A 25,416-nucleotide genomic window follows, 5' to 3' on the forward strand; every position below is an offset into this window, starting at 1 on the left:
GACTCAGTGGGAAAGAATTCACCTGCCAATACAGGAGCTGCAGGAGATGTGGGTTTGATCCCTGGGTCGGAAAGATCTCCTGGAGAAGGAAACAGCAACCTATTCCAGTATTCTTATCAGAATAATCCCATGGACAGAGGAGCTTGGCAGGCTACAGTCATAAAAAGTTGGACGTGACTGAGCAACTGAGCATACATGCATGCCTACAATACGTTAGGTAGTATTTCCTCTGCTTCTACTTTCTAGGAAATATTATAGAAAAGGGGTGAAATTTCACCCTTAGATATTAGATAGAATTCTTTCGGCTTAATTAGGATATTATTGAGAAGCTGCAAGATATTTAAAATGCACTACATAATGATTAAATATAGGGACACACTGCAAAAAGATTCCTCCCATCAAGTTAATTAACACATCCATCACCTCACACATTTACCTTTTATGTGTGAGAACATTTTAGTTCTACTCTCATGGCATGTGTGCACACTAAGTCACTTCAGTCATGTCTGACTCTTTGTGACCCTATGGACCATAGCCCACCAGGCTCCTCTCTCCATGGGATTCTCCAGGCAAAGAATACTGGGGTGGGCTGCCATTCCCTCCTCCAGGGGATATTCCCCACCCAGGGATCTAACTCTTGACTCACGACTCTTGCATTGGCAGGCAAGTCCTTTACCACTAGCACCATCTGGGAAACCCCTATTCTCTTAGCAATTACCATTACTACACTATAGTGCAATCAACTACAGTCACATTGTCATACACTAGGTGCTCAACTATTCATCTTACAATTGAAAGTTTATATTCTTTTATCAACCTCTACTTCCATCACCCAACAGTCCTGGCAATAATTTTTCTATTCTCTATTTCTATGAGTTCAACTTATTTTCAGATTCTACATATAAATGATACCATGAAGTTTTTGTCCTTCCCTATCTGATTTATTTCACTTAGCATAATACCTTCCAGGTTCATCCATGGTTTTGCAAATGATCAGTACTTCCTTCTATTTTATAGCTGAATAATATTCCATTGTGTGTATGGTGTGTGTGTGTGTGTAATTTAGCCATTCATCCATTAGACACTTAGGTTGTTTCCAATCTTGACTATTTTAATTAATGTTATAATCAACTTGAGAGTATACATAACTCTTCAAGATAATAATTTTGATTCCTTTGAAAACACACCAAGCAGTAGACTTGCTGGATCATACAGCAGCTCTGTTTTTAGTTTTTTGAGAAACTTCCATATTGTTTTCCACAGTGGCTGTATCAGGTTACATTCCCACCAACAGTATACAAGGGTTGCCTCTACTCCAAATCTTTGGCAGCATTTGTCATCTGTTTTCTTTTTAATAAAAAGAAAGTTGATTTACAGTGTTATGTTAGTTTCTCATGTAAAGGGATTCAGCCAAATATGTGTGTGTTTACCCATATGTGTTTGGGTAAACACACACATATATATATTCCTTTCCATATGGTTTATTACAAGATATTGAATACAGTTTCCTGTGCTATGCAGGAGGACCTTGTTATTTATCTATTTTATATATCACAGTTTGTATCTACTAATCCAAAACTTCTAATTTATAGCTCCACCATCCCCTTACCCCTTTGGTATCATAAGTTTGCTTTCAATGTCTGTGGTTCTAGTTCCTGTCTTGTAAATAAGTTCATACAGAAAGCTTTTAGTTTGATGAAGTCCCACTTGTTTATTTTTTACTTTATTGCCTTTCCTTTTGTTGTCAATTCCAAAAAATCACTTCATAGATCAATGTCAGAGAAGTTACACACTAAGTTTTCTTCTAGGAGTGTTATGGATTCAGTCTTACATTCAAGTTTATAATCCATTTTGAGTCAATCTGTGTCTATGATATAAGACAGAGATCCAGTTTCATTCTTTCTGCATATGGCTATCCAGTTTCACCAAAATCACTTATTGAAGACACTATCCTTTCCTCAATGTATACTCTTGGCCCTTTTGTCATAAATCACTCGACCATATATGTATGGGATCTCCAATCTGTTTCATTGATAAATATGTCTGCTTTTATACCAATATCATATTGTTTAGATTACAATAGCTTTATAATATAATTTGAAATAATGAAATATGATTCTTCCTTATGATTGTTTTGAATTTCCAGAGTTTGTTGTACTTTCATATAGATTTTAATATTGATTTTTTAACTTTCTATAAAAATACCATACTATTAAAAATAATCATTTTGATAGGGATTGCATTGAATATGCAGATCACTTTAGATAGTCTGGACTTTTTATTGACAACAATATTAATTCTATTTTGAAAAGACATTAATTATTGATTCAATTTCTTCAGTAGATATAAGGATACTTAGAGTATCATTTTTTGAGTTTTGGTAAATTGTGTCTTTGAAATAATTTGTTCAATTTATGTAGACTGTCAATTTGTGGGTACAGAGCTGTTCATAATATGCCCTTGTTAATCTTTTAATCCACTGAATCACTAGTGATGGCCCCTTTTTTATTTATGATATTAATAATTTGGGTCTTCTCTCTTTTATTGTTGGTCAGCCTAACTCAAAGTTTATCAATTTTATTGATGTTTCTAAAAATATGTATTTGATTTCATTGATTTTCTCCTTTGCCTTTCTGTTTTCAATGATTTCTATTCTAACTTTCTTTTCTTCTGGCTACTTTGGATTTAATTAGTTCTTCCTTCCCTAGTTTCCTAAAGCAGAATCTTAGATAATTGATTTTGAAGTTTATTATTTTCTGATTTATGTGATTAATGCTGTAAATTTCCCTATCAGCAGTGCTTTCAATGATGCCACAAATTTTAATAAGTTACATTTTATTTTGGGCTTCCCTGGTGGCTCAGATGGTAAAGAATCTGCCTTCAATGTAAGAGACCTGGGTTTTGATCACTGGGTTGCGAAGATCCCCTGGAGAAGGGAATGGCTACCCACTCCAGTATTCCTGCCTGGAGAATTTCTTGGACAGAGGAACCTGATGGGCTACAGTCCATAGGGGTCATACAATATAGTTTGAAGTCCTTCTTAATCTCTCTTGAAAAAAAATTTTTTGAACTCATGTGTTTTTCTGAAGCATGTAAGTTCATCTCCAAATATCTGGGGATTTTCTATCTTTCTATTATTTATTTCTAGGGTTTAATACCATTTGGCCTGAGAGCAAGTTTCATATGATTTTTATTCTTTAAAATTCATAATCTGTGTTGGTGAACGTTCTTATGAGTTTTGAGAAGAATATGTATTATGCTGTTATTAGATGAAATATTCTATAAATGTCAATTTGATCCAGCTGATTGATAGCACTATTCAGTTAAACTACAGCCTTAATAATTTTCTACTAATAATCTGTCAATTGCTGATAGAGGGCTTTACTAAGAGATTTTACCAGGAAGAGATGTGGTCTTACATATGCTGTTGTTATTGTTCAGTTGCCAAGTCATGTCTGAATCTTGGCAACCACATGGACAGCAGTGTGCCAGGTTCCTCTGTCCTCCACTGTGCTTCAATGTTTGGTCAAATTCAAGTCCATTGAGTCGGTTATTGCGATCTAACCATCTCATCCTCTGTCGCCCCTTCTCCTTTAGCCTTCATTCTTTCTTAGCATCAGTCTTTTCCAATGAGTTGGCTTTTCACATCAGGCAGCCAAAGTTCTGGAGCTTCAGCTTCAGCATCAGTCCACCCAACAAATATCCAGAGTTAATTTCTTTTAGGATTGACAGGTTTGATTTCCTTGAATCCAAGGGACTCTCAAAAGTCTTCTTCAGCACCATAATTTGAAAGGATCAGTTCTTTGGCGCTAAGCATTCTTTATGATCCAACTCTCATATCCATATGTGACTGCTGGAAAAACCATAGATTTGACTATATGGATCTTTGTTGGCAAACTGATGTCTCTGCTTTTTAATATGCTGTCTAGATTTGTCATAACTTTCCTTCTAAGGAGCAAAGGTCTTTTAATTTCATGGCTGCAGTCACCATCTGCAGGGATTCTGGAGCCCAGGAGAATCAAATCTGTCTTATAAATTAATAAATACCTTTTAAAATACTCATGCCTTTTTTCTCAGTTGACCTATTACAGTAGTGAATGCTGCTGCTGCTGCTAAGTTGCTTCAGTAGTGTCCAACTCTGTGCAACCCCATAGACGGCAGCCCACCAGGCTCTCCCATCCCTGGGATTCTCCAGGCAAGAACACTGGAGTAGGTTGCCATTTCCTTCTCCAATGTGTGAAAGTGAAAAGTGAAAGTGAAGTCGCTCAGTCGTGTCCAACTAGTAGCGACCCCATGGACTGTAGCCTACCAGGCTCCTCTGTCCATGGGATTTTCTAGGCAAGAGTACTGGAGTGGCTTGCCATTGCCTTCTCTGACAGTAGTGAATAATTTCATATAATTTTCTAGTACTAATCATCACTGCATTCATAACCTTAGTTTATCCCTATTTTCTATGCACTTCCAGATTTCTGTTTGATATTTTATTATTTATGATTTTCACATAATATTTGTCTTTAATTGTTGAGGGCTTTTTGTGGTTTCTCTAGTTTCTGAATCATTGTTAAGTTGACGTCACAAAAATTAACTGAGATATTTTCCTTTTTACTCTATAGTCTAGAGTATTTTAAATTATACAGAAGTTATCTGTTTCATGAAAGCATAAATGAATTCACTTATAAAATCATGTGACTCCTTCCTGTTTTCAAGAAATACTTAACAATATTTTCATTTCTTTCATGGTTATGCCAATCGTCTGTATTTTCTTGTATCATTTATTAATCACACATTTTCTAATAGATATTCAAATTTATTAGCATAGAATTATACAACATATTCTGGAGATATATTTTATTTCTTCTGACTATGAATTTCAAGTAATTGTGATTTATTTATTCCCTCTTTTTTCTTTCTTTTTTCCTTTCCTTTCTGCTCTTCATCCTTTTTTCAATCCTTCCTGTCTCCTTCTTTCCTTCCTTCCTTTTTTTTTTTTAACATTTATTTATTTATTTGGCTGACTCAGGTCTTAGCTGTGTGCATGGAGTTAGCTTAGTTGCTCCAAGGCATAGGGGACCCTAGTTCCCCAACCAGGGATTGAATTCGCGTTCCCTGCACTGCAAGGAGAACTCCTAATAATTGGACCACCAGGGAAGTGTCCTTTTACTTCATTCTAATTAAGCAAAATAAACAATTATTTTTTAAATTGTGACATACCCTTGCCTAAAGTCTCTCAAAGACTTTATTAGGATGAAATCCAAATTATCTATCATTATAAAGCAAAGTGCTTCACAAATTGATATTTACCTACTTCTATAAGTCATTGCTACCCTTACTTGACACGGAACATGTACAGTTTTATTTCATCTTTGTACATGAAGTTGTCTCACTTAGAAATGTCCCTTACTCCTTCCTCATCCTTTCTCTGGATACCTTCTGCAGGTCCAAAGATACTCCTTTTGGACACCTCCTACTGAGCCTTTTCTGGTAAGTCCTCCTTGAAGGTTTCATTGCTGGGTTAAGTACCACTCACCTCTTCTAGACCTGTCAAAGTTGATTTTCCTTAGAGCTCAAACCTCATACGTTTTCTCTGGTTGTTGCTATTCAGTTGCTAAGTCTGACTTAGCAAGAGTCTGACTCTGCAACCCCGTGGACTGCAGGCTTCCCTGTTCTTCAGCTTTTGTCTATCTATATTTAATTCCCAGCAGAAAGCCAGCTCCATGGTATTAAATACCATCTTTATTTATCTATATATGAGTTTTAAAGTTTTATGTACAAGTATGACTTTATCCTGTCAATCTAATATCTCTATGACAAATGACTACTAAATACTTTAAACATAATATATTAAAAGTGGAAATCTTGATTCTACTGCCACTCCCCAAACCTGTTATTTTCTCGCTGTTCCCTGTCTTAAGTAATAGCATCACTACTCATCTAGTTTGCTTAGTTTAAATATCTTGGAATAATTTTTGACTCCATGCTTTCTCTTAGAACCTCATACCCAATCTAGCAGTAAAACTTGCCATCTCTACCTTCAAAAATATCTCTTTATACTTCTATCCCTGCCACTATAGTCCAGATATCAGTCTCTCTTACCTAGACTTCTATAACGACCTTCAGATTGGGCTCCTTCTTCCACTCTTACTGACCTATTGTGTATTTTCCACATTGCAACCAGTGTTACCCATTATAAAATCAGGTTATCACCACCACTTCCAGTCTTCTTATGGCCTCACATTTCATTTCAAATAAAAGCTACTTACTGTGGCCTAGAATCCAGAAATCATATGATTCCTAATCTTGTCTCTTACCATTCCTACCACAAAGGATACACACAGCATTGTCATACCCCTCTGCATACTCATCACCGTGACTACATAATACCTTCTACTATACTATAACTTCTGACGTGCATGCATGAGTGCATGCTAAGTCACTCCAGTCTTGTCTGACTCTTTCAGACGCTATGGATTGCAGCCTGTCAGGCTCCTCTGTCCATGGGATACTCCAGGCAAGAATACCAGAGCGGGTTGCCATGCTCTCCTCCAGGGGATCTTCCCAACCCATGTCTCCTACATCTCCTGCATTGGCAGCTGGGTTCTTTACCACTAGAGCCACCTAGGAAGCCCTAGCTCTGACTAGAATGCTCATCTATTAGAAATCCACGTGATTCAATTTCTGATTGCATTCAGATCATTTCTTTTTCTTCCTAGTTCTTAACACTAGCTGACATTATGTTAAATTTTTTGTTTGTATGTCATCTATCACCACTAGAATATAAGCTATGTCAAGCCAGGAGACTGGTTTATTGCCTGGTATATAACAGATGCTTTATAAAAACTTTTAGAATAAGGGGGAAGTTTAATGAATTTATTGTATTAGTCTAGCATTTTTTTTTTGCACAGTTCTTTATAGAATTTACAGTGACTGTCTTCCCTATAGATTATAAACTCTAAACCAAAGGACTAAGTATTTTCTCTTCTTCTACCCCAAAATCTACCTTATTTAATAGTAGGTACACAGGCAATATTTGTGATGTAAAATACCTTCATTTTATTTTGTAAGTGAGTGAGGGAATTCTTATAAACAAGGAAAGCTAAGAATATCAGCTTGATTAAGTCACATATGGTAAAAACAAGAAGGAACTCTGCAGAAAAATACCTTGAAGACCTTCTGATTATTTTTGCCCCATTTTCAGCATTAAGGTTTCCATCTGCAAGGGGAAGTTTTCTGGAAACAGTAGCTTAGGAAAATACACAATATGAAGCTCTTATAATTGCCATGTTTATACTGAGTTCTGAGTTAGCTGCTTTGAAACAGTCCTGGTAAAAATAAACTTTCAATGTGTTTTAAGCAATCAGTGTTTCCAATAAGCACTGTCAACATGACCTTTAGTGGTCTCCAGAACTTCTCCTTTACTAAGTATTTAACTGGCTGCTCAACCTCTATGCCTTCCTGTCTGCCTTTAATTTTCCCTCAGCAATTTTAATGCTGGAACAACAATAAAATATACAAGTCATCCTCTGGGAGGATTTCTAACCATAATTTGAAAAGCCCTTGAAATAAGAAAATTGAAATGGATTAGAGGAAGAATAGTAGTACATATTACATATTCATACATACATATGTATGTGATTATATTACATACATAGGGTAAACAACTATAAATGCACACCACATTCTCTCTCCTATTTTCTATTCAACACTCAACTGTAAGTCCCTACCTTGTTTTCTTTCAAGGAGAAATTTTGGATTCCACATGTAGAAATCATGTAGAAATACTTTTTGATAAAATTATTACCCATTTTCCATAATAATCATAATATTTAAGAATACTTATAATTCCTATTAAATTACCTAAGGAAAGTCATCCTAAAACTCTTAAATCTCTTGTCATATTTTCATATTAATACTTTGGGCCTCTTTATAAAATAAGCTTATCCCTCACTAAAAGAGAATCAATATTAATACAATGAGACAGTACTGAAAAGTTTACAAGCTACAAATATAAATCATGTATAATGAATTTTATTGTAAGTAATTTTATAGATAATTTGAAATAACCCAAGGTTCCATCATAAATGTGTAACTCATCTAGCAGTGAATGTAATGATAAACATAGAGAAAGAATACACCGGTTGTTACACATCCCGTTTTTTCCTTTTTATCAGCTTCACTGAAAACAAAATCATAAGATATTTAAAACCATACATTGTGGTGACATAATACGCATATATATTGTGAGAGTATTTCTTCTCCATCATCTAGTTATTTAACACATTCATCACCTCACATATTACCTTTTTTTCTATGAGAACATTTAAGTTCTATTTACTTAACAACTATTACACAATACAGTACTATCAACTACAGAAACCATGCTTTACTTTAGATCCTTAGCTTTTTTTCCTCTTGAAGTTGAAAGTCTGTTCCTCCTTACCAACTTCTCTCTATTGCCTAACCCACTCTTCCAGTAGCTGGCAACCACTTTTCTACTAATTTTTTAAAAATATTCTACATATAAAGGCAGTAATTGTCCTTCTTGGTGTGGCTTATTTTCCTTAGCATAATGCCCTCTAGGTCCATCTACATTATCACAAATGGTAGGATGTCCTTATTTCTCATAACTGAATAATATTCATATATATACACATATCGATATCAATACATATATGGAGAATATATATGTGTGTGTGTGTGTGTGTATATATATATAAAACATTTCTTTACCCACTTATCTGAAGGCTGTTTACATATTGTAGCTATTGTGATTATTCCTGCGATGAACATATATATAACTCTGAAATACAATTTTGCAATTTCTTTGAATACTCACCCAGAAGCAGAATTGCCAGATCATATGGTTCCTCAAGAAATTACAAACAGAGCTTGTAATTTCTTGAGGAACGTCCATACTGTTTTCCATAGTGGCTACACCAATTTACATTCCTACCAACAGTGTACAAGTGTTCCCTTTACTCCATATCCTCGCCAGTATTTATCATCTCTTGTATTTTACTGATAGCTATTCTAACATGTGTGATGCATTATCACATTGTGGTTTTGATTTACTTTTATTTAAAAGACCATCCTTTCCTCATTATACATTCTTGGCCGTTTTGTCATAAATTAATTGACCCTATATGCATGTTTATTTCTGGGTTCTGCAATCTGTTCCATTGATCTGTATCTCTGTTTTTATGTCAATACCATATCATTCTGATTACTATAGCTTTTTAATACATTTTGAAATCAGGTAGTGTAACACTTCTAGCTTTGTTCTTCTCTCTCAAGATTGCTTTGGACAGGTTCTTTCACATCTTTTTTCTTAGAACAGAAAAAAAGTAGATCATACCAACAATCTTTGTATCTCATAAAATATAATAAGCAACATGAATCAAATTTGATTTGTACTCTTAAATCTATTCTCAAGGGAAGGTACCAATAAAGAGAAACAGAAAACAAAATTTCAATTCTTTAACTTCATATCTAATTCATATCAACTTCTGGATTTCAAAACATACACTTGCTCCAAAACTGAAATCATCAAATAATAACAACAGAATCCTAAAACATACATGTTCCAGTAAGGTTTAAAAAAAAAAAAAAAGACTAGAAATAGGATAAAGAGAAGATAGCTAAATTTAAATTTTAATTGCTGTTGATTTCAGCTATAACCACCATTTTCTAGCCCAAACTGAAGACTTCTTGAATGCCAGGCAGTCAATAGAGGAAAAGTCATTTTTATGTATGAAATATAAGGAAGATTCAGTGAATACAACTATAGACCCTTTTTAGTTTAAACACCCCAAAATAGGCATTGGTATTTGTTTTCCTAAGGAAATAATAAGGACTTATTCTCAAGACCATGTATGACTTAACGAGAGAAACAAAGCCAGAAGTACTTCTACAGTATTGCGAGACTTTCTCACCTTAAAAGTTGTGGTGCCATACAGCTTGGTAGTGTGGACTGTCTCTGGAAGGACATTAGTGATATTGGTGATAAATTCTTCCAAGTACTTACAGGATTTCTCCAAGTGTGTTGTATTGATAATAATCTGGACAAGCTAGAAAATAACAAGAACATGTAAGGGTCATTTGACTATTTAACCTTGGATGCATAGCTCATTATGAATCTGCCAGTACAAGAAAAACAAAAAGCATAATGGCAGAGGCCAGCTGTATTCTGTAAATGTTAATGTGAAAGCATAGGATTAGGTATCATTTCCTCAATGAAGATTTCCCTGACTTCCCAAAAAATCTAGCATTTCCCCTACTATAGGAGTAAATGTCACTATTTTAAACTCATATCTTTGGTTCAAAATAAAGACTAGGCTAAGATAAAAAACTGATGTATTTAGCATACAACCTGGAAATAAACAATTGCCAAATGAATAAAATAAACTCCCATTAAAAGAACAAGACAGTAAATGACAGTAAGTTTCAAAATAAGGCACAATGAACATAGGAATTTTGGAACAGTTGCAATATATAAATAAACTACATCAGTTTCTATGAAAGAAAACAAACATGAGCACAGGAGTCAGAGAAACCAGGGAGCAACGACTTACAAATTATTGATACTGACAAAGTTTCTTGACTTCTCTAAGCCTATTTACCTGTAAAATATTAATAATAATTTCTAACTCACACTATGAAGACTAAATATTCTTTTGTTAATACTATTTTCCTTTTCTTACAGAAGAGATCCTTAAAGAAGGCAGTACTGATAAGATAAAAAGCCATCTGTAAATTTCTTCGAGAGCAGGATGAGGAAGAAAACAGCTGTCTGTAAAATTAAACTTTCTAAACTACTTCACAGTACATTTTCTTACATCACCCTCCTAGCAACCTGAAGAAGTAGGCATAATTATTACTTCCATTCTACAGTAAGAGAAACAAAAATTGAAATTAAACTGGGATTCAAATCCAAGTCATCAACCTTCAAATTACGGTCTCATCTTAATGATTTCAGACAGTGCCTTTTAGCATAAGCTTAAGATGGCAGCCCTGGAGTACTACATTTTTATGTATATTAGGCTGAACTATCAGATTCAGGGGCTGACATCAACTATACATCTCCATGCTTTGATTCTACCTTATGTGAAAAATTAAGTTAAAAATTTTAATGACACCTACTATGTATTTCAACTATAAAAAACTATTCATACTCCTGAGCCAAAACGAAATACAAAGAGAAAGTAAAATGGAACCCATTTGTACCTTTCTTTTCTACATCTTTAACTTTTCATTTTCACAAGAATATGTCTAGGGGTGGGGTTGTGGTAGGCAGGGGAGTTTTGGTATTTAAGGCTATGAATGAACTTGTATCTTCTTTTAGTCTAGTGAGATAATAATCCAGACAAGAGTGAGTACATGACAGAAGGGGAAAACTGGAGTTAAAGATGAAGGGAGGCACTACACATTTTTAAAATCAAATGATATTCCAAAATAATGTTTAAAAGATGGAATTGTACTTCAGTAAAAGTGTCTGTATTATGCTGTGGATTATTAAATTATTAAAAGGACTACAATCAGAAATACTATACTAAAGCCTTTGATTGTGTGGATCACAACAAATTGTGGAAAATTCTTAAAGAGATGTGAATCTCAGACAACCTTACCTGTCTCCTGAGAAACTTGTATGCAGGTCACGAAGCAACAGTTAGAACCAGACACAGAACAGACTGGTTCAAAACTGGGAAAGGAGTACGTCAAGGCTTTGCACCGTTTGCACTGTCTTTGCATTGTTTCCCATAATTCATCAGACAAGTTCATATTAATCATGAGGTTCTTTCTGGGCTTCCCGGGTGGCTCAGATAGTAAAGAATCTGCCTGCAATGTGGGACACCAGGGTTCGATCCCAGGGTTGGGCTTCCCAGGTGGGGGTAGTGGTAAAGAACACGACTGCCAATGCAGGAGACATAAGGTTTATTGTCACCTTGCTTAGTTAACTTATGTGCAGAGTACATCATTAGAAATGCTGAGCTGGATGAAACACAAGCTAGAATTAAGATTGCTGAGAGAAATATCAATAATCTCAGATATGCCGATGATAACACTCTAATGGCAGAAAGTGAGAGGAACTAAAGAGCCTCTTGATAAAGGTAAAAGAGAAGAGTGAAAAAGCTGGCTTAAAACTCAACATTCAAAGAACTAGGATCATGGCATCCCATCCCATCACTTCATGGAAAATAGAAGGGGAAAAAAATGGAAATAGTGATAGATTTTATTTTCTTGGGCACCGAAATCACAGCAGACAGTGGCTGCAGCTATGAAATTAAAAGACGCCTGTTCCTTGGAAGGAAACCGATGATAAACCTAGACAGTGTATTCAAAAGCAGGGACATCACTTTGCTGACAAAAGTCCACATAGTCAAAGCTATGGTTTTTCCAGCAGTCATATACGGATGTGTATTGGACCATAAAGAAGGCAGAAGAATGGATGCTTTCAAATTGCGGTGCTGGAGAGAATTCTTTAGAGTCCTTTGGACAGCAAGGAGATCAAACCAATCAGTCCTAAAAGAAATCAATGCTGAATATTCATTGGAAGGACTGATGCTGAAGATGAAGCTCCAATACTATAGCCACCTGATTGAAAAACGTGCTTGTTGGAAAAGCCCCTGCTGCTGGTAAAGCCTGAAGGCAAAAGAGAAGGGGGCGGCAGAGAGTGAGATGGTTAGATGGCATCACTGATTCAACAAACCTGAATCTGAGCAAACTCCAGGAGATAGTGAAGGACAGGAAGCCTGGTATGTTGCAGTCCAAGCAGTCTCAAAGAGTTGGACATAACTCAGTGACTGAACAACAACCTCCTCAAACAGCACACAGCACAGGGCCAAATACACAATTTGTTCTCCAAAAATACATGTCAACTCATAATGATAATGCTTTAGTAATAGATTCAAGTAAGGAAAAAGGTAACTTCTACCCACTAAGGATCAGCCAAAAACAGCTACTTTTGAAACATAATGGCAAAGATAAAAGACCATTCCAAGAAAGATAAGTTAGGGCAACAATGGGACTGTCTTTGCACTGTTTCCCATAATTCATCAGACAAGTTCATATTAATCATGAGGTTCTTTCTGGGTTTCCCTGGTGGCTCAGATAGTAAGGAATCTGCCTGCAATGTGGGAGACCAGGGTTCGATCCCAGGGTTGGGCTTCCCAGGTGGGGGTAGTGGTAAAGAACACGACTGCCAATGCAGGAGACATAAGAGACATGGGTTCAATCCTTGTGTCAGGAAGATACCCTGGAGTATGGAATGACAACCCACTCCAGTATTCTTGCCTGGAGAATCCCCAAGGACAGAGAAGTCTGGTGGGCTACAGTCCATGGGGTCTCAAAGAATCAGACACTAGTGAAACAACTTAGCACACACCCAGGTCCTTTCCATTCATTCGATAGTTTGAATTTGGACACTTTGAATTTTGGAAAAAAAATTCTGCCACCTATAAAATTACCTAAAACAAGAGCTTTTTAACTTGAGAGTGCTATAGGGAAAAACACCCACAAAAATAAGGGATTTCTCACCCTCTTCCTTTCAATGTGTTTCTTCTTCAGAGAAGGACTAAAATCACTTTAAAATTTTAAATTTTATACATTAAATCATTCTTTTTCATGAGTGGGAATGTGGCTACTGGAAAGGTTGTCTTGATGTGGAAGTTAGAAAAATAAGAGAGTTAATTTGGGGAACCAAAAATTTTCTATTTTAAAATGAGCATTACCAACAGGGAACACATTTTATCTATCAAAAGAAATCCTAATAATAAGGAGGAATCATGTCATGTTATAGAAATAAAAAACAGTGGCAGTCAAAGAGAAAATTGTCATGTTTTGCAGGATATTGGCAGTTTTAAAAAAAAGGAGGCGGCTTCACTGGGTACAGTAGTAATTTCCCATGACTTTTTAAAGATCTGTCAACACAAAAGATCACCATGAATTACATCAATTGGCTGTCAGTCACTTTTGAAATGTTTCGTTGCTTAGCATAGAAGAGACTATTAAAACACTCTAGGATTACAGTAGATACCATGTCATTTTCAAAGGGAATATTTGTCTGTTAATGGGGTCTAAGTGATCTCTACTCCTGAATGACAGCTAAACAAAATCCTTAAAAGGGCATTTACAAATGTGAAGCCAGATGCTTTGGGAGTTATTTTGAACTTAAGGGTGAAATGAAGCAATTTCTTATATCAACTTCCATCAGAGTTTGAGCTTCTTTGATATTTTTAACCCATACTACCCACTCTCTTTTAAAAATACATCATTGCAGCAATCTAAACTGTCCTATTGTTTCAAGAACATGAAACTAACAATGTATTAAGATACTGGTTATATCTCATATAAAGTGGAGTTCTATGAACACTGTACCAAAAAAAAAAAAAAAAAAACCCACCAAAAAGCAAATAAACACCTCTCACAACTAAATGACAGAAGTTACTTAGACGAAAAACCATTAAGAAACAGGAAATTTTTTTGTGGGGGGAGGTCTTTTCTTCCTAAAATCAGAGAATCTAACAAAGAAGGCACAGAGTAGACTGTAGGCATCACTTCTTCAATTTTGCTCCAAACACCACAGCAGAGGCCAAACTATGATCACAGATAGGTATTCATATTCCTGACAAATTCCAGGAAAGAAAATGTCTTCATAATCTTTAACAGTTCAAAACTAAGCCTTAAATTCCAAGAAGAGGTTTCTGTTCCTGATTATAAGTTACTTCTGAAGTATACACATCTACTTATATTAGGATATATTACATTACCTTGTCCCCCAAAACAGATAATTTAGTATACTGAAGCTCCAAATGGACTAATCCAAGCCAAGAAAATGACTCTTTCCACCCACCAATGCCTCTCAACTACTGATAGAAAAGATTAAAAACTAAATAACAGTCTTATTTCTCATTCACGTTATAAGCTATCCCTAAGACCCGTCCATTCTAAAGGAGATCAGTCCTGGGTGTTCATTGGAAGGACTGATGTTGAAGCTGAAACTCCAATACTTTGACCACTTGATGTGAAGAGCTGACTCATTTAAAAAGACCCTAATGCTGGGAAAGATTGAGGGCAGGAGGAGAAGGGGACGACAGAGGATGAGAAGGTTGGATGGCATCACTGACTCGATGGACATGGGCTTGGGTAAATTCCAGGAGTTGGTGATGGACAGGGAGGCCTGGCGTGCTGTGGTTCATAGGGTCGCAAAGAGTCGGACAAGACTGAGCAACTGAACTGAACTGAAGACTTCAAGGAATTTTATCTCCATTTCACCTCATCAAGAGTATAAAAAGCTGTGTCACCTACCCATTTTATACCATCTCTATGGTGAATACCTAAACTATTAAAATACTTGGGAATTACTGGTTTCAAACTCAAAAGACTAATATATAAGCTTATATTTGAAAAACTTCTGCATACAATGTTTTAATATAATATTAGCGATATCATTGCTATTAGCAATAAGGGATGGAGGCAAATGATATGTGGGAGATAACATAAGACAGAACCACATGGTCATCAATCTAAACTAGAGTAAAAAGAAAAGGAGAATGCAAAGCATTGGTCATTTATTCAGGTCCCCTGGGGCATGAGTATAACCATAAAAATATATGTTCAGTGTGGTATAACTACCAGCCACTCTAAATTTCTTTAACTTTACACTGAAAACCTACCTACCTACTTTCTTTGTTTTTTACCCCTTCTTCTCTCTTTTATTACTTAACAATTCCTATATGCCCAGGAACTGGGATAGGGTTGTACATAATTATACACAAGACAAAGTCCTTGGTTTCACAGAGATTATAGTAAACACATAAACATATAAACACACAGTATGACAGCAGGTGGTAGTAAGCACCAGGAATAGAAGAGAGAAAAAGGAGGTACAAGGGGACGGTATTAATCTATCTGAGCTACTCGGAGATAGGGTGGTCAAGAGGCCTCTTCAAGGAAATAATATTTAAGAAGGAATTTAAGTGAAGGTATATTGCTGTCATGTGTAATAAATAAATTCTTTTATGTCTAATTTATATTTTAAGCCTTTCTGTCATTACATTCTTCATAAAGAAGCCGAGTATCCTTTCATTCATTGTAAAACCTTCATGGATCACACCTTTGTCATGGCAGAGAGGCTTGCACAACTCAATCAAGCTATGAGCCATGCAGTACAGGGCCACCCAAGATGGATGCATCATAGTGAAGAGTTACAACAAATCATGGTCCACTGGAAGAGGAAATAGCAACCCAGTTCAGTATTCTTGCTTGGAAAACCCCATGAACAGTATGAAAAGGCAAAAAGATAGGACACTGGAAGATGAGCCCTCCAAGTAGAAAAGTGTCCCATATGCTACTGGGGAAAGAGCAGAGGGCAATAACTAACAGCTCCAGAAAGAGTGCAGCAGCCGGGACGAAGTGGAAATGGTAAGCAACTGTGGTTGTGCCTGATGGTGAAAGTGCGTTCAGTGCTGTGAAGAGCCATACTGCATGGGAACCTGTAGTGTTAAGTCCACGAATCACAGTAAACTGGATATGGTCAAGCAGGAGATGGCAAGATAGAACATCTCAGGAATGAGTGAACTAAAATGGACAGGAGTGGGCAAACTTAGTTCATTATATCTACTACTATGGGCAAGAATCCCTTAGCAGAAGAAGAGTAGCCCTCACAGTCCACAAATGAGTACAAAATGCAGTACTTGGGTGGAACCTGAAAAGAAAGAATGATCTCAATTCATTTCCAAGGGCAAACCATTCAACATCACAGCAAACCAAGTCTATGCCCCAACCACTGATGTCAAAGAAGCTAAAGCTGACCAGTTCATGAGGACCTACTTTCTAGAACTAACACCAAAAATGATGTCCTTTTCATCATAGGGGACTGGAAAACAAAAATAGGAAATCAAGAGATACCTGGAACCACCGGCAAGTTTGGTCTGGGATACAAAATGAAGCAGGGCAAAGGCTAACAGAGTTTAGACAAGAGAACACACTGGCCATAGCAAATACCCTTTCCCAACAACCCGAGAGATGACCTTACACATGGACATTATGACTGCTCTGCTGCTGAACTGCTTCAGTCGCGTAAGACTCTTTGCGACCATATGGGCTGTAGCCTGCTGGGCTCCTCTGTCCATGGAATTCTCCAGGCAAGAATATTGGACTTTGTTGCCACGCCCTCCTCCAAGGGATCTTCCCAACCCAGCAGTCAAACCTGCATCTCCGACATAGGCAGGAGGAGTTCTTTACCACTAAAGCCACCTGGGAAGCCCCATGGACATCATTAGATGGTCAATACTGAAATCAGACTGATTATGTTCTTTGAGGCCAAAGATGGAGAAGCTCTATACAGTCAGCAAAAATAAGAACTGTAGCTGACTATTACTAATATGATGAGCTCTTTGTTGCAAAATTCAGGCTTAAATTGAACAAAGTAGGGAAAATCATCAGGACATTCAGGTATGACCTAAATCAAATTTTCTATGTTACATTCAGTGGAGGTGACAAATAGATTCAAGGGATTAGATCGGGTAGACAGAGTGTGTGAAGAACAATGGATGAAGGTTTGTAACACTGTACAGGGGGCAGTGACCAAAACTATCGCAAAGAAAAAGAAATCAAAGTGGTTGTCCAAGGAGGCTTTACAAATAGCTTAAGAAAGAAGAGAAGAGAAATGTAAAGGAGAAAGAGAAAGATACAGCCAACTGAATGCAGAGTTCCAGACAATAGCAAGGAGAGATAAGAAGACCCCCTTAAATGAACAATGCAAAGAAACAGAGGAAAACAATAGAAGGGCAAAGACATCTCCTCAAAAACACTGAAGAGATCAAGGGAACATTTCAGGCAAGAATGAGCATGATAAAGGACAGAATTGATAAGGACGTAACAGAAGCAGAAGAGATTAAGAAGAGATGGCAAGAAAACACAGAAGAATTATGGATAATCACAATGGTGTGATCATTCTTCCAGAGCCAGACATCCTGTAGTGTGAAATCAAGTGGGCCTTAGGAAGCATTACTATGAGGAAGCTAGAGGTGACAGAATCACAGCTGAGCTATTTAAAAAACCTAATAGATGATGCTGTTAAAGTGCTGTACTCAATATGCCAGCAAATTTGGAAAATTCAGCAGTGGCCACAGGACTGGAAAGAGTTAGTTTTCATTCCAATCCCAAAGAAGAGCAATGCCAAAGAATGTCCCAATTACAACTGTGCTCATCTCACATGCTAGCAAGGTTATGGTGAAAATCCTTCAAGCTAGGCTTCAGCAGTACATGAACTGAGAACTTTCAGACGCATAAGCTGGGTTTTGAAGAGGCAGAGGAAAGAGATCAAATTGCAACATTCATTAGATCTTGGAGAAAGCCAAGTAGTTCCAGGAAAACATCTACTTCTGCTTCACTGACTAGGCTAAAGCCTTTGACTGTGTGTATAACAACAAACTGTTGAAAATTCTTCAAGAGATGGGAATACTAGATCACCTTATCTGTCTCCTGAGAAACCTATACGTGAGTCAAGAAGTAACAGAACCAGACAAGAAACAATGGACTGGTTCAAAATTGTGAAAGGAGTACGATCAGGCTGTAAATTGTCACCCTGATTATTTAACTTAAATGCAGAGTACAACATGTGAAATGCTGAGCTAGATGAATCAAAAGCTGGAATCAAGACTGCCAGGAGAAATATCAACAACATCAGATATGCAGATGACACCATTTCAGTGGCAAAAACGAAGAACTAAAGAGCCTCTTGATGAGGGTAAAAGAGGAGAGTGAACAAGTTGGTTTGAAAATTAACATTACAAAAATTAACATCACTTTATGGCAGATACAAAAAGAAAAAGTAGAAACAGTGACAGATTTTATTTTCTTGGGCTCCAAAATCACTGCAGATGGTGACTATAGTCATGAAATTAAGACACTTGCTCCTTGAAACAAAAGCTATGACAAACCTAGACAGTGTATTAAAAAGCAGAGATATTACTGCCAACAAAGGCCAATACATCAAAGCTATGGTCTTTTCAGCAGTCATGTATGGATGTGAGAGCAGGACAATAAAGAAGGATCAGTGCTGAAGAATTTTCTAATTATAGTGCTGGAGAGGACTCTTGAGAGTCCCCTGGACTGCAAGGAGATCAAATCAGTCAATCCTAATGGAAATCAACCCTGAATATTCATTTCGAAGGACCGATGCTAAAGCTGAAGCTCCAATACTCTGGCCATCTGAAGTGAAGAGTTGATTCATTGGAAAAGACCCTGATGCTGCAAAAGACTGACTATAAAGTAGAAGAGAGTGGTAAAGGATGAAATGGTTAGATAGCATCACTAATTCAACGGACTTGAATTTGAGCAAACTCTAGGAGACAGCAGAGGAAAGAGAAACCAGCAAACCATGGGGTTGCAAAGAGTGCGACATGACTTTTCAACTGAACGACCACAACAACAGGTGGTAATAACCACTGGAAATATTATTAATAGAAGGAAGGATAAGGAGGTATATGGGGATGATAGATCTGAGCTATTCTGAGAATAGGTGGTCAAGGAAATCTCCTGAAGGAAATAATATTTGAGTAGGGACTTAACTGGAGATATATTGCTATCATATGTGATAAATAAATAAGTTTAAGTCTAACTTATATTTTAGGCCTATCAGTACATTTTTAATACAGAAAATACCCTTTGATTCATTTTAAAACCTTCTTTCAAATTTAATTAATTCTCTGATGTCCTGAGATTAACAAACTTGTGGTTTATTTCCTTTCTCTTTACAAAATTATTTTCAAATTTCTGTAGCAAAAAAGAAAAGGCTTAGAAGAAATTAAACCTTATTTTAAAACTTACTTCAAAAATTTTTTAATTGAAATGCAGCTGATTTACAACATTGTGTTAGTTTCAAGTGTACATCAAAGTGATTGTCATACACACACATATATAATATTTATCAGATTCTTTTCCCATGTAAGTTATTATACAGCATTGAGAAAGTTCATTGGGCTATACAGTAGGTGTCTGTTGATTATATATATTACATATAGTAGTATATATGTGTTAATTCCAACCTCCTAGTTGATACCCTCTGCTCACCATTCTGCTCTGGTATCCATAAGCTCCTAAGTCTGGAATTTGTTTCAATTTTGAAAATAAGTTCACTTGTATTACTTATTAGATTCCATGCATAAGTGATTTATATTATTTGTCTTGCTCCAACTTATTTCACTTAATATGATAATCACTAGGTCCATTGTTGTGGCTACAAAGGGTATTATTTCTTTTCTTGACTGAGTAATATTTTGAACAAATATACCACATCTTCATTATTCATTCATCTGTTGATAGATAATTAGGTTGTTCCCATGACTGGATGATTGTATACAGTGCTGCTATGAACAAGGAGGGGGTCCATGTATCTTTCAAAGTATGGTTTTCTCTGGATATAAGCCCATGAATGGGATTGCAGGATAATATGGTATCTCCATATTTAGAAAGCATCTACTTCTGCTTCATCAACTACACTAAAGCCATTGACTGTGTGGATCACAACAAACTGTGGAAAATTCTTCAAGAGATGAGGATACCAGACCACCTTACTTGCCTCCGGCAAAATCTGTATGCAGGTCAAGAAGCAACAGTTACAACGGGACATGGAACAATGGGATGGTTCCAAACTGGGAACAAAGATATCAAACCAGTCAATCATAAAGGAAATCAACCCTGAAAATTCACTGGAAGAACTGTTGCCGAAACTGATGCTTCAATACACTGGCCGACTATTGCGAAGAACCAACTCATTCTTCAAAGGCAAAAAGAGAAGAGAAAATAAATTTTAAAAATAAAAAGGAGAAAGGGCTGGCAGAGGATGAGATGGTCAGAGAGTATCACTGACTCAATGGACATGAACTCGAGCAAACTCCAGGAGATAATAGAGGACAGAGGAGCCGGGCATGCTATAGTCATGGGGTTGCAAAGAGTCAGCCAAGACTGAGCAACTGAATAACAACAACAACAATATCAGTAATAAAGTATCAAGTATAAAATATACCAAATTCGTGGGAACTTTATTACTGATATGGACTTACTGCTTATTATATACAGATTCAGCTAAATATGGCTTATATGGCTGAATAAAATAAATAACTAGGCTGGCTAGCCTCACTTTATTTCATATCCACTAACCAGTCCATTCTAAAGGAGATCAGTCCTGGATGTTCATTGGAGGGACTGATGCTAAAGCTGAAACTGCAATACTTTGGCCACCTCATGCGACGAGTTGACTCACTGGAAAAGACTCTGATGCTGGGAAAGGTTGGGGGTGGGAGGAGAAGGGGACGACGGAGAATGAGATGGCTGGATGGCATCACCGACTCTGTGGACATGAGTTTGAGTGTACTCCGGGAGTTGGTGATGGACAGGGAGGCCTGGCGTGCTGTGATTCATGGGGTCGCGGAGAGTTGGACACGACTGAGCGACTGAACTGAACTGAACTGAGCCAAAGTGTGCACACAATGCTATGAAATAACCACATTACTGTTCATGAAGTAATTCTCTTTTCCAGTGCCCAGAGATACCTTCTCTTCTTCAGAGATACCTTAAACTCAACATTTGTACTAGAAATCCACTTTTAGCTGAAGACTTTTCTTTCAGTGGGAAAACTGAGCACTTGGAAAATTCCACCATAACATATACACAATCACCACCATCTGCATCCACACACTGTGATTCTCATCTGTTATCAGAGGCGAACTTCATACTACTTAAAACCAATTCCTTTAATTGTGCATGGGATTCTAAACTCTTTTTCCTACTCAAGTACAGTATTCCAGAGATTTCCCCCTTTCTCATAAATCATCAACTTTTTGCTTTCTATTGTATTATTCTCACCATAAATAACATGCTGTTACTTCTTCTATTACATATTTGTTTTTTTTAATTAACCGACTTCCACTGCCAGCTATGACCTCATTTCCTTACCTACCTTTGTAACAAAATTTCCTGGAAGAGTTGTCTTATACACACTGTCTCCAAATCCTCTCTTTCCATTCTTTAAAAATATTAATATAAATAAACACCTTATGTAGAATAGTTTTATATTTACAAGACAGTTGCAAAGAGTTCCCAAATACTCCACACCCATTTCCCCCTACTGATTACATCTCACATTACTATGGTACGTATGTGCGTGCTCAGTTGTTTCAATCGTGTTCAACTCTGCGACCCTACTGACTGTAGCCCACCAGGCTCCTCTGTCCATGGGATTCTCCAGGCAAGAATACTGAAGTGTTTTCTCTTTTTTTCTAATTTTAATTTTTTAAAACCTATTATATTTTTTCCTATCTTTATTGCTTCATTTGCCTTTCCTACTGTTCTTTTCTCCTTGCAGTTAATCTTTATATAAATCTTCCTCTACCTCTATTTAACTTAGCATATCTATTCATTCTTTATTTTCTTAATTTTCTTTGTTCTCAACATATTTGTTACTTTTGTTTTTCTTCCTTTATTCCCCACTTGGCACCTTGCTTTAGTTTTGTTTTCTAGTTTGTGCGTAAGTTAGTTTTATTCTTAACTGGTAAATATAACTTTTGATTTCCTGTGTTCACTGGATCAATCAACTGTACTTGATTTTTGTTGGGTTGTTTTCATGTTCTTCATGGGTGTATACGTATATGTGTATATTCCATTATTTTAATTATTATTTGCCTGATTTTCTAAATGCCATTGGTCTGGGATTCATCTTTAGTTTCTCATTCTTGGATATTTGTTTTTCTCTCCCTTATTACCATAACAAACGACTTGTGGAATCTTCATTCCCGACCAGAGATCAAACGCTGAGCATTTGGAGTGGGACTGAATCCAAGACCCTAGACTACCAGACAAATAACCCTAGGGAGTACCCAACAGTGAGAACTCACACAAAGAAAACCACTTGAAAACAAGACCCAGCATCACCCAAACACCAGTAGCACCCTATGCAGGATGCCTCATCTAAACAACAAACAAAACAAAAATGCAAACCCAATCATCAGCAGACAGGAGTACCACCTCACTCACCCTTGCCCATCAGAGGAAAAACAAAACAACAACAAAAAAACTCAGCACAAATCTCACCCTATATGAAGCTCACACAAACTACTGGACCAAAGATAGGAGGGCAGAAACCAAAAGGAAGAAAGAATTCAACTTTCTTCAAGTAAAGAATTCACCTTTCTTTGAAGCCTGGGAAAAGGAAACCTAAAACACAATAACTTTATTTTTTTTTTTAAAAACACAATAACTTTAAAAAAAAAAGAAAAGGCAAAGAAATACTGAACAAATGAAGGAACAAACAAGAAACACAGAAGTCCAAATCATTGAAGAGGAAATAAGAAAACAACCTGAAAAAGAATTCAGAATAATGACAGTACAGATGATAAAAAAAAAACCCTGAAAACAAAATAGAGAAAAAGCAAGAATCAGTTAACAAACACCTAAAAGAATTAAAGAAAAAGCATACAGAGACAAACAACACAATTACTGAAACTAAAAATACTCTAGAAGGAATCAACAGCAGAATATCTGAAGCAGAAGAATGAATCAGTGAGCTAGCTGGAAGATAAAATGGTGGAAATAACTTCTGAAGAGCAGAATAAAGTAAAAAGAATGAAACGAGTTGAGGACACTCTCAGAGACCTCTGGGACCATATAAAACCTACCAATTCTCAAAATATAGGGGTCCCAGAAGAACAAGAGAACAAGAAAGGGTATCAGAAAATTTTGGAAGAGATTATAGATGAAAATTTTCTTAACATGGAAAAGGAAATAGCCGATCAAGTCCAAGAGGCACAAAGAGTCCCGTACACAATAAACCAAAGGAGAAACACACCAGGACACATACAAATCAAAGTAAGAAAGACTAAACACAAAGAAAGAATATTAAAAGCTGCAAGGGAGAAGCAACAATATACAAGGGAAACCCCATACACTTAATAGGTGATCTTTCAGCAGAAACTCTGCAGGCCAGAAGAGAATGACAGGATATATTTAAAGTACTGAAAGGGAAAAATCTACAACGAAGATCATTGTACCCAGCAAGGATCTCATTCAAAATTAATGGAGAAATAAAAAGCTTTTCAGACAAGCAAAAGTTAAGAGAATTCAGTACCACCAAATAGCTGTATGCTGCTGCCAAGTCACTTCAGTCGTGTCCGACTCTGTGTGACCCCATAGGCGGCAGCCCACCAGGCTCCCCCGTCCCTGGGATTCTCCAGGCAAGAACACTGGAGTGGGTTGCCATTTCCTTCTCCAATGTGTGAAAGTGAAAAGTGAAAGTGAAGTTGCTCAGTCGTGTCCGACCCTTAGCGACCCCACAGACTGCAGCCTACCAGGCTCCTCCATCCATGGGATTTTCTAGGCAAGAGTACTGGAGTGGCTTGCCATTGCCTTCTCCAAATAGCTGTATAGTAAACGTTAAATAGACTCGTATTCAGCAATACGTGAACTGTGAATTTCCAGATGTTCAAGCTGGATTTAGAAAAGGCAGAGGCACCAGAGATCAAATTGCCAACGTCTGCTGGATCATGGAAAAAGCAAGAGAGTTCCAGAACAACATCTATTTCTGCTTCATTGACTATGCCAAAGCTTTTGACTGTGTGGATCACAATAAACTGTGGAAAATTCTGAAAGGGATGGGAATACCAGACCACCTGACCTGCCGTTGAGAAATCTGTATGCAGGTCAGGAAGCAACAGTTAGAACTGGACATGGAACAACAGACTGGTTCCAAATAGGAAAACGAGTACGTCAAGGCTGTATATCGTTACCCTGCTTATTTAACTTATATGCAGAGTACATCATGAGAAACGCTGGGCTGGAAGAAGCACAAGCTGGAATCAAGATTGCTGGGAGAAATATCAATAACCTCAGATATGCAGATAACACCACCCTTATGGCAGAAAGTGAAGAAGAACTAAAGAGCCTCTTGATGAAAGTGAAAGAGAAGAGTGAGAAAGTTGGCTTAATGCTCAACATTCAGAAAACTAAGATCATGGCAACCGGTCCCATCACTTCATGGCAAATAGATGGGGAACCAGTGAAAACAGTGGCTGACTTTATTTTTCTGGGTTCCAAAATCACTGCAGATGGTGACAGCAGCCATGAAATTAAAAGATGATTACTTCTTGGAAGGAAAGTTATGACCAACCTAGACAGCATATTAAAAAACAGAGACATTACATCCAAAGGAGATTAGTCCTGGGTGTTCATTGGAAGGACTGATGTTGAAGCTGTAACTCCAATACTTTGGCCACCTGATGCAAAGAGCTGACTCATTTGAAAAGACCCTGATGTTGGGAAAGATAGAGGGCAGGAGGAGAAGGGGATGACAGAGGATGAGATGGTTGGATGGTATCACTGACTCAATGGACATGGGGTTGGGTAGACTCCGGGAGTTGTTGATGT

General features: G+C 36.9%; 1 protein-coding gene across 4 annotated transcripts in view; it reads right to left on the bottom strand.

The window, feature by feature from the left end:
• EXOC6B (exocyst complex component 6B) overlaps positions 1–25,416 on the bottom strand; it is a 762,215-nt gene that overhangs the window by 263,132 nt on the left and 473,667 nt on the right. For all 4 annotated transcript variants that reach the window (XM_088841568.1, XM_055400057.2, XM_055400058.2 and 1 more), the window contains one exon: positions 9,930–10,064. In XM_088841568.1, the coding sequence (XP_088697694.1) occupies positions 9,930–10,064 (135 nt within the window). The remainder of the gene's footprint in view (positions 1–9,929; positions 10,065–25,416) is intronic.

The sequence above is a fragment of the Moschus berezovskii genome, chromosome 11 (assembly GCF_049115385.1).
Source record: "Moschus berezovskii isolate FMDL1 chromosome 11, NW_MosBer_1.0, whole genome shotgun sequence".
Classification (NCBI taxonomy): Eukaryota; Metazoa; Chordata; class Mammalia; order Artiodactyla; family Moschidae; genus Moschus; species Moschus berezovskii.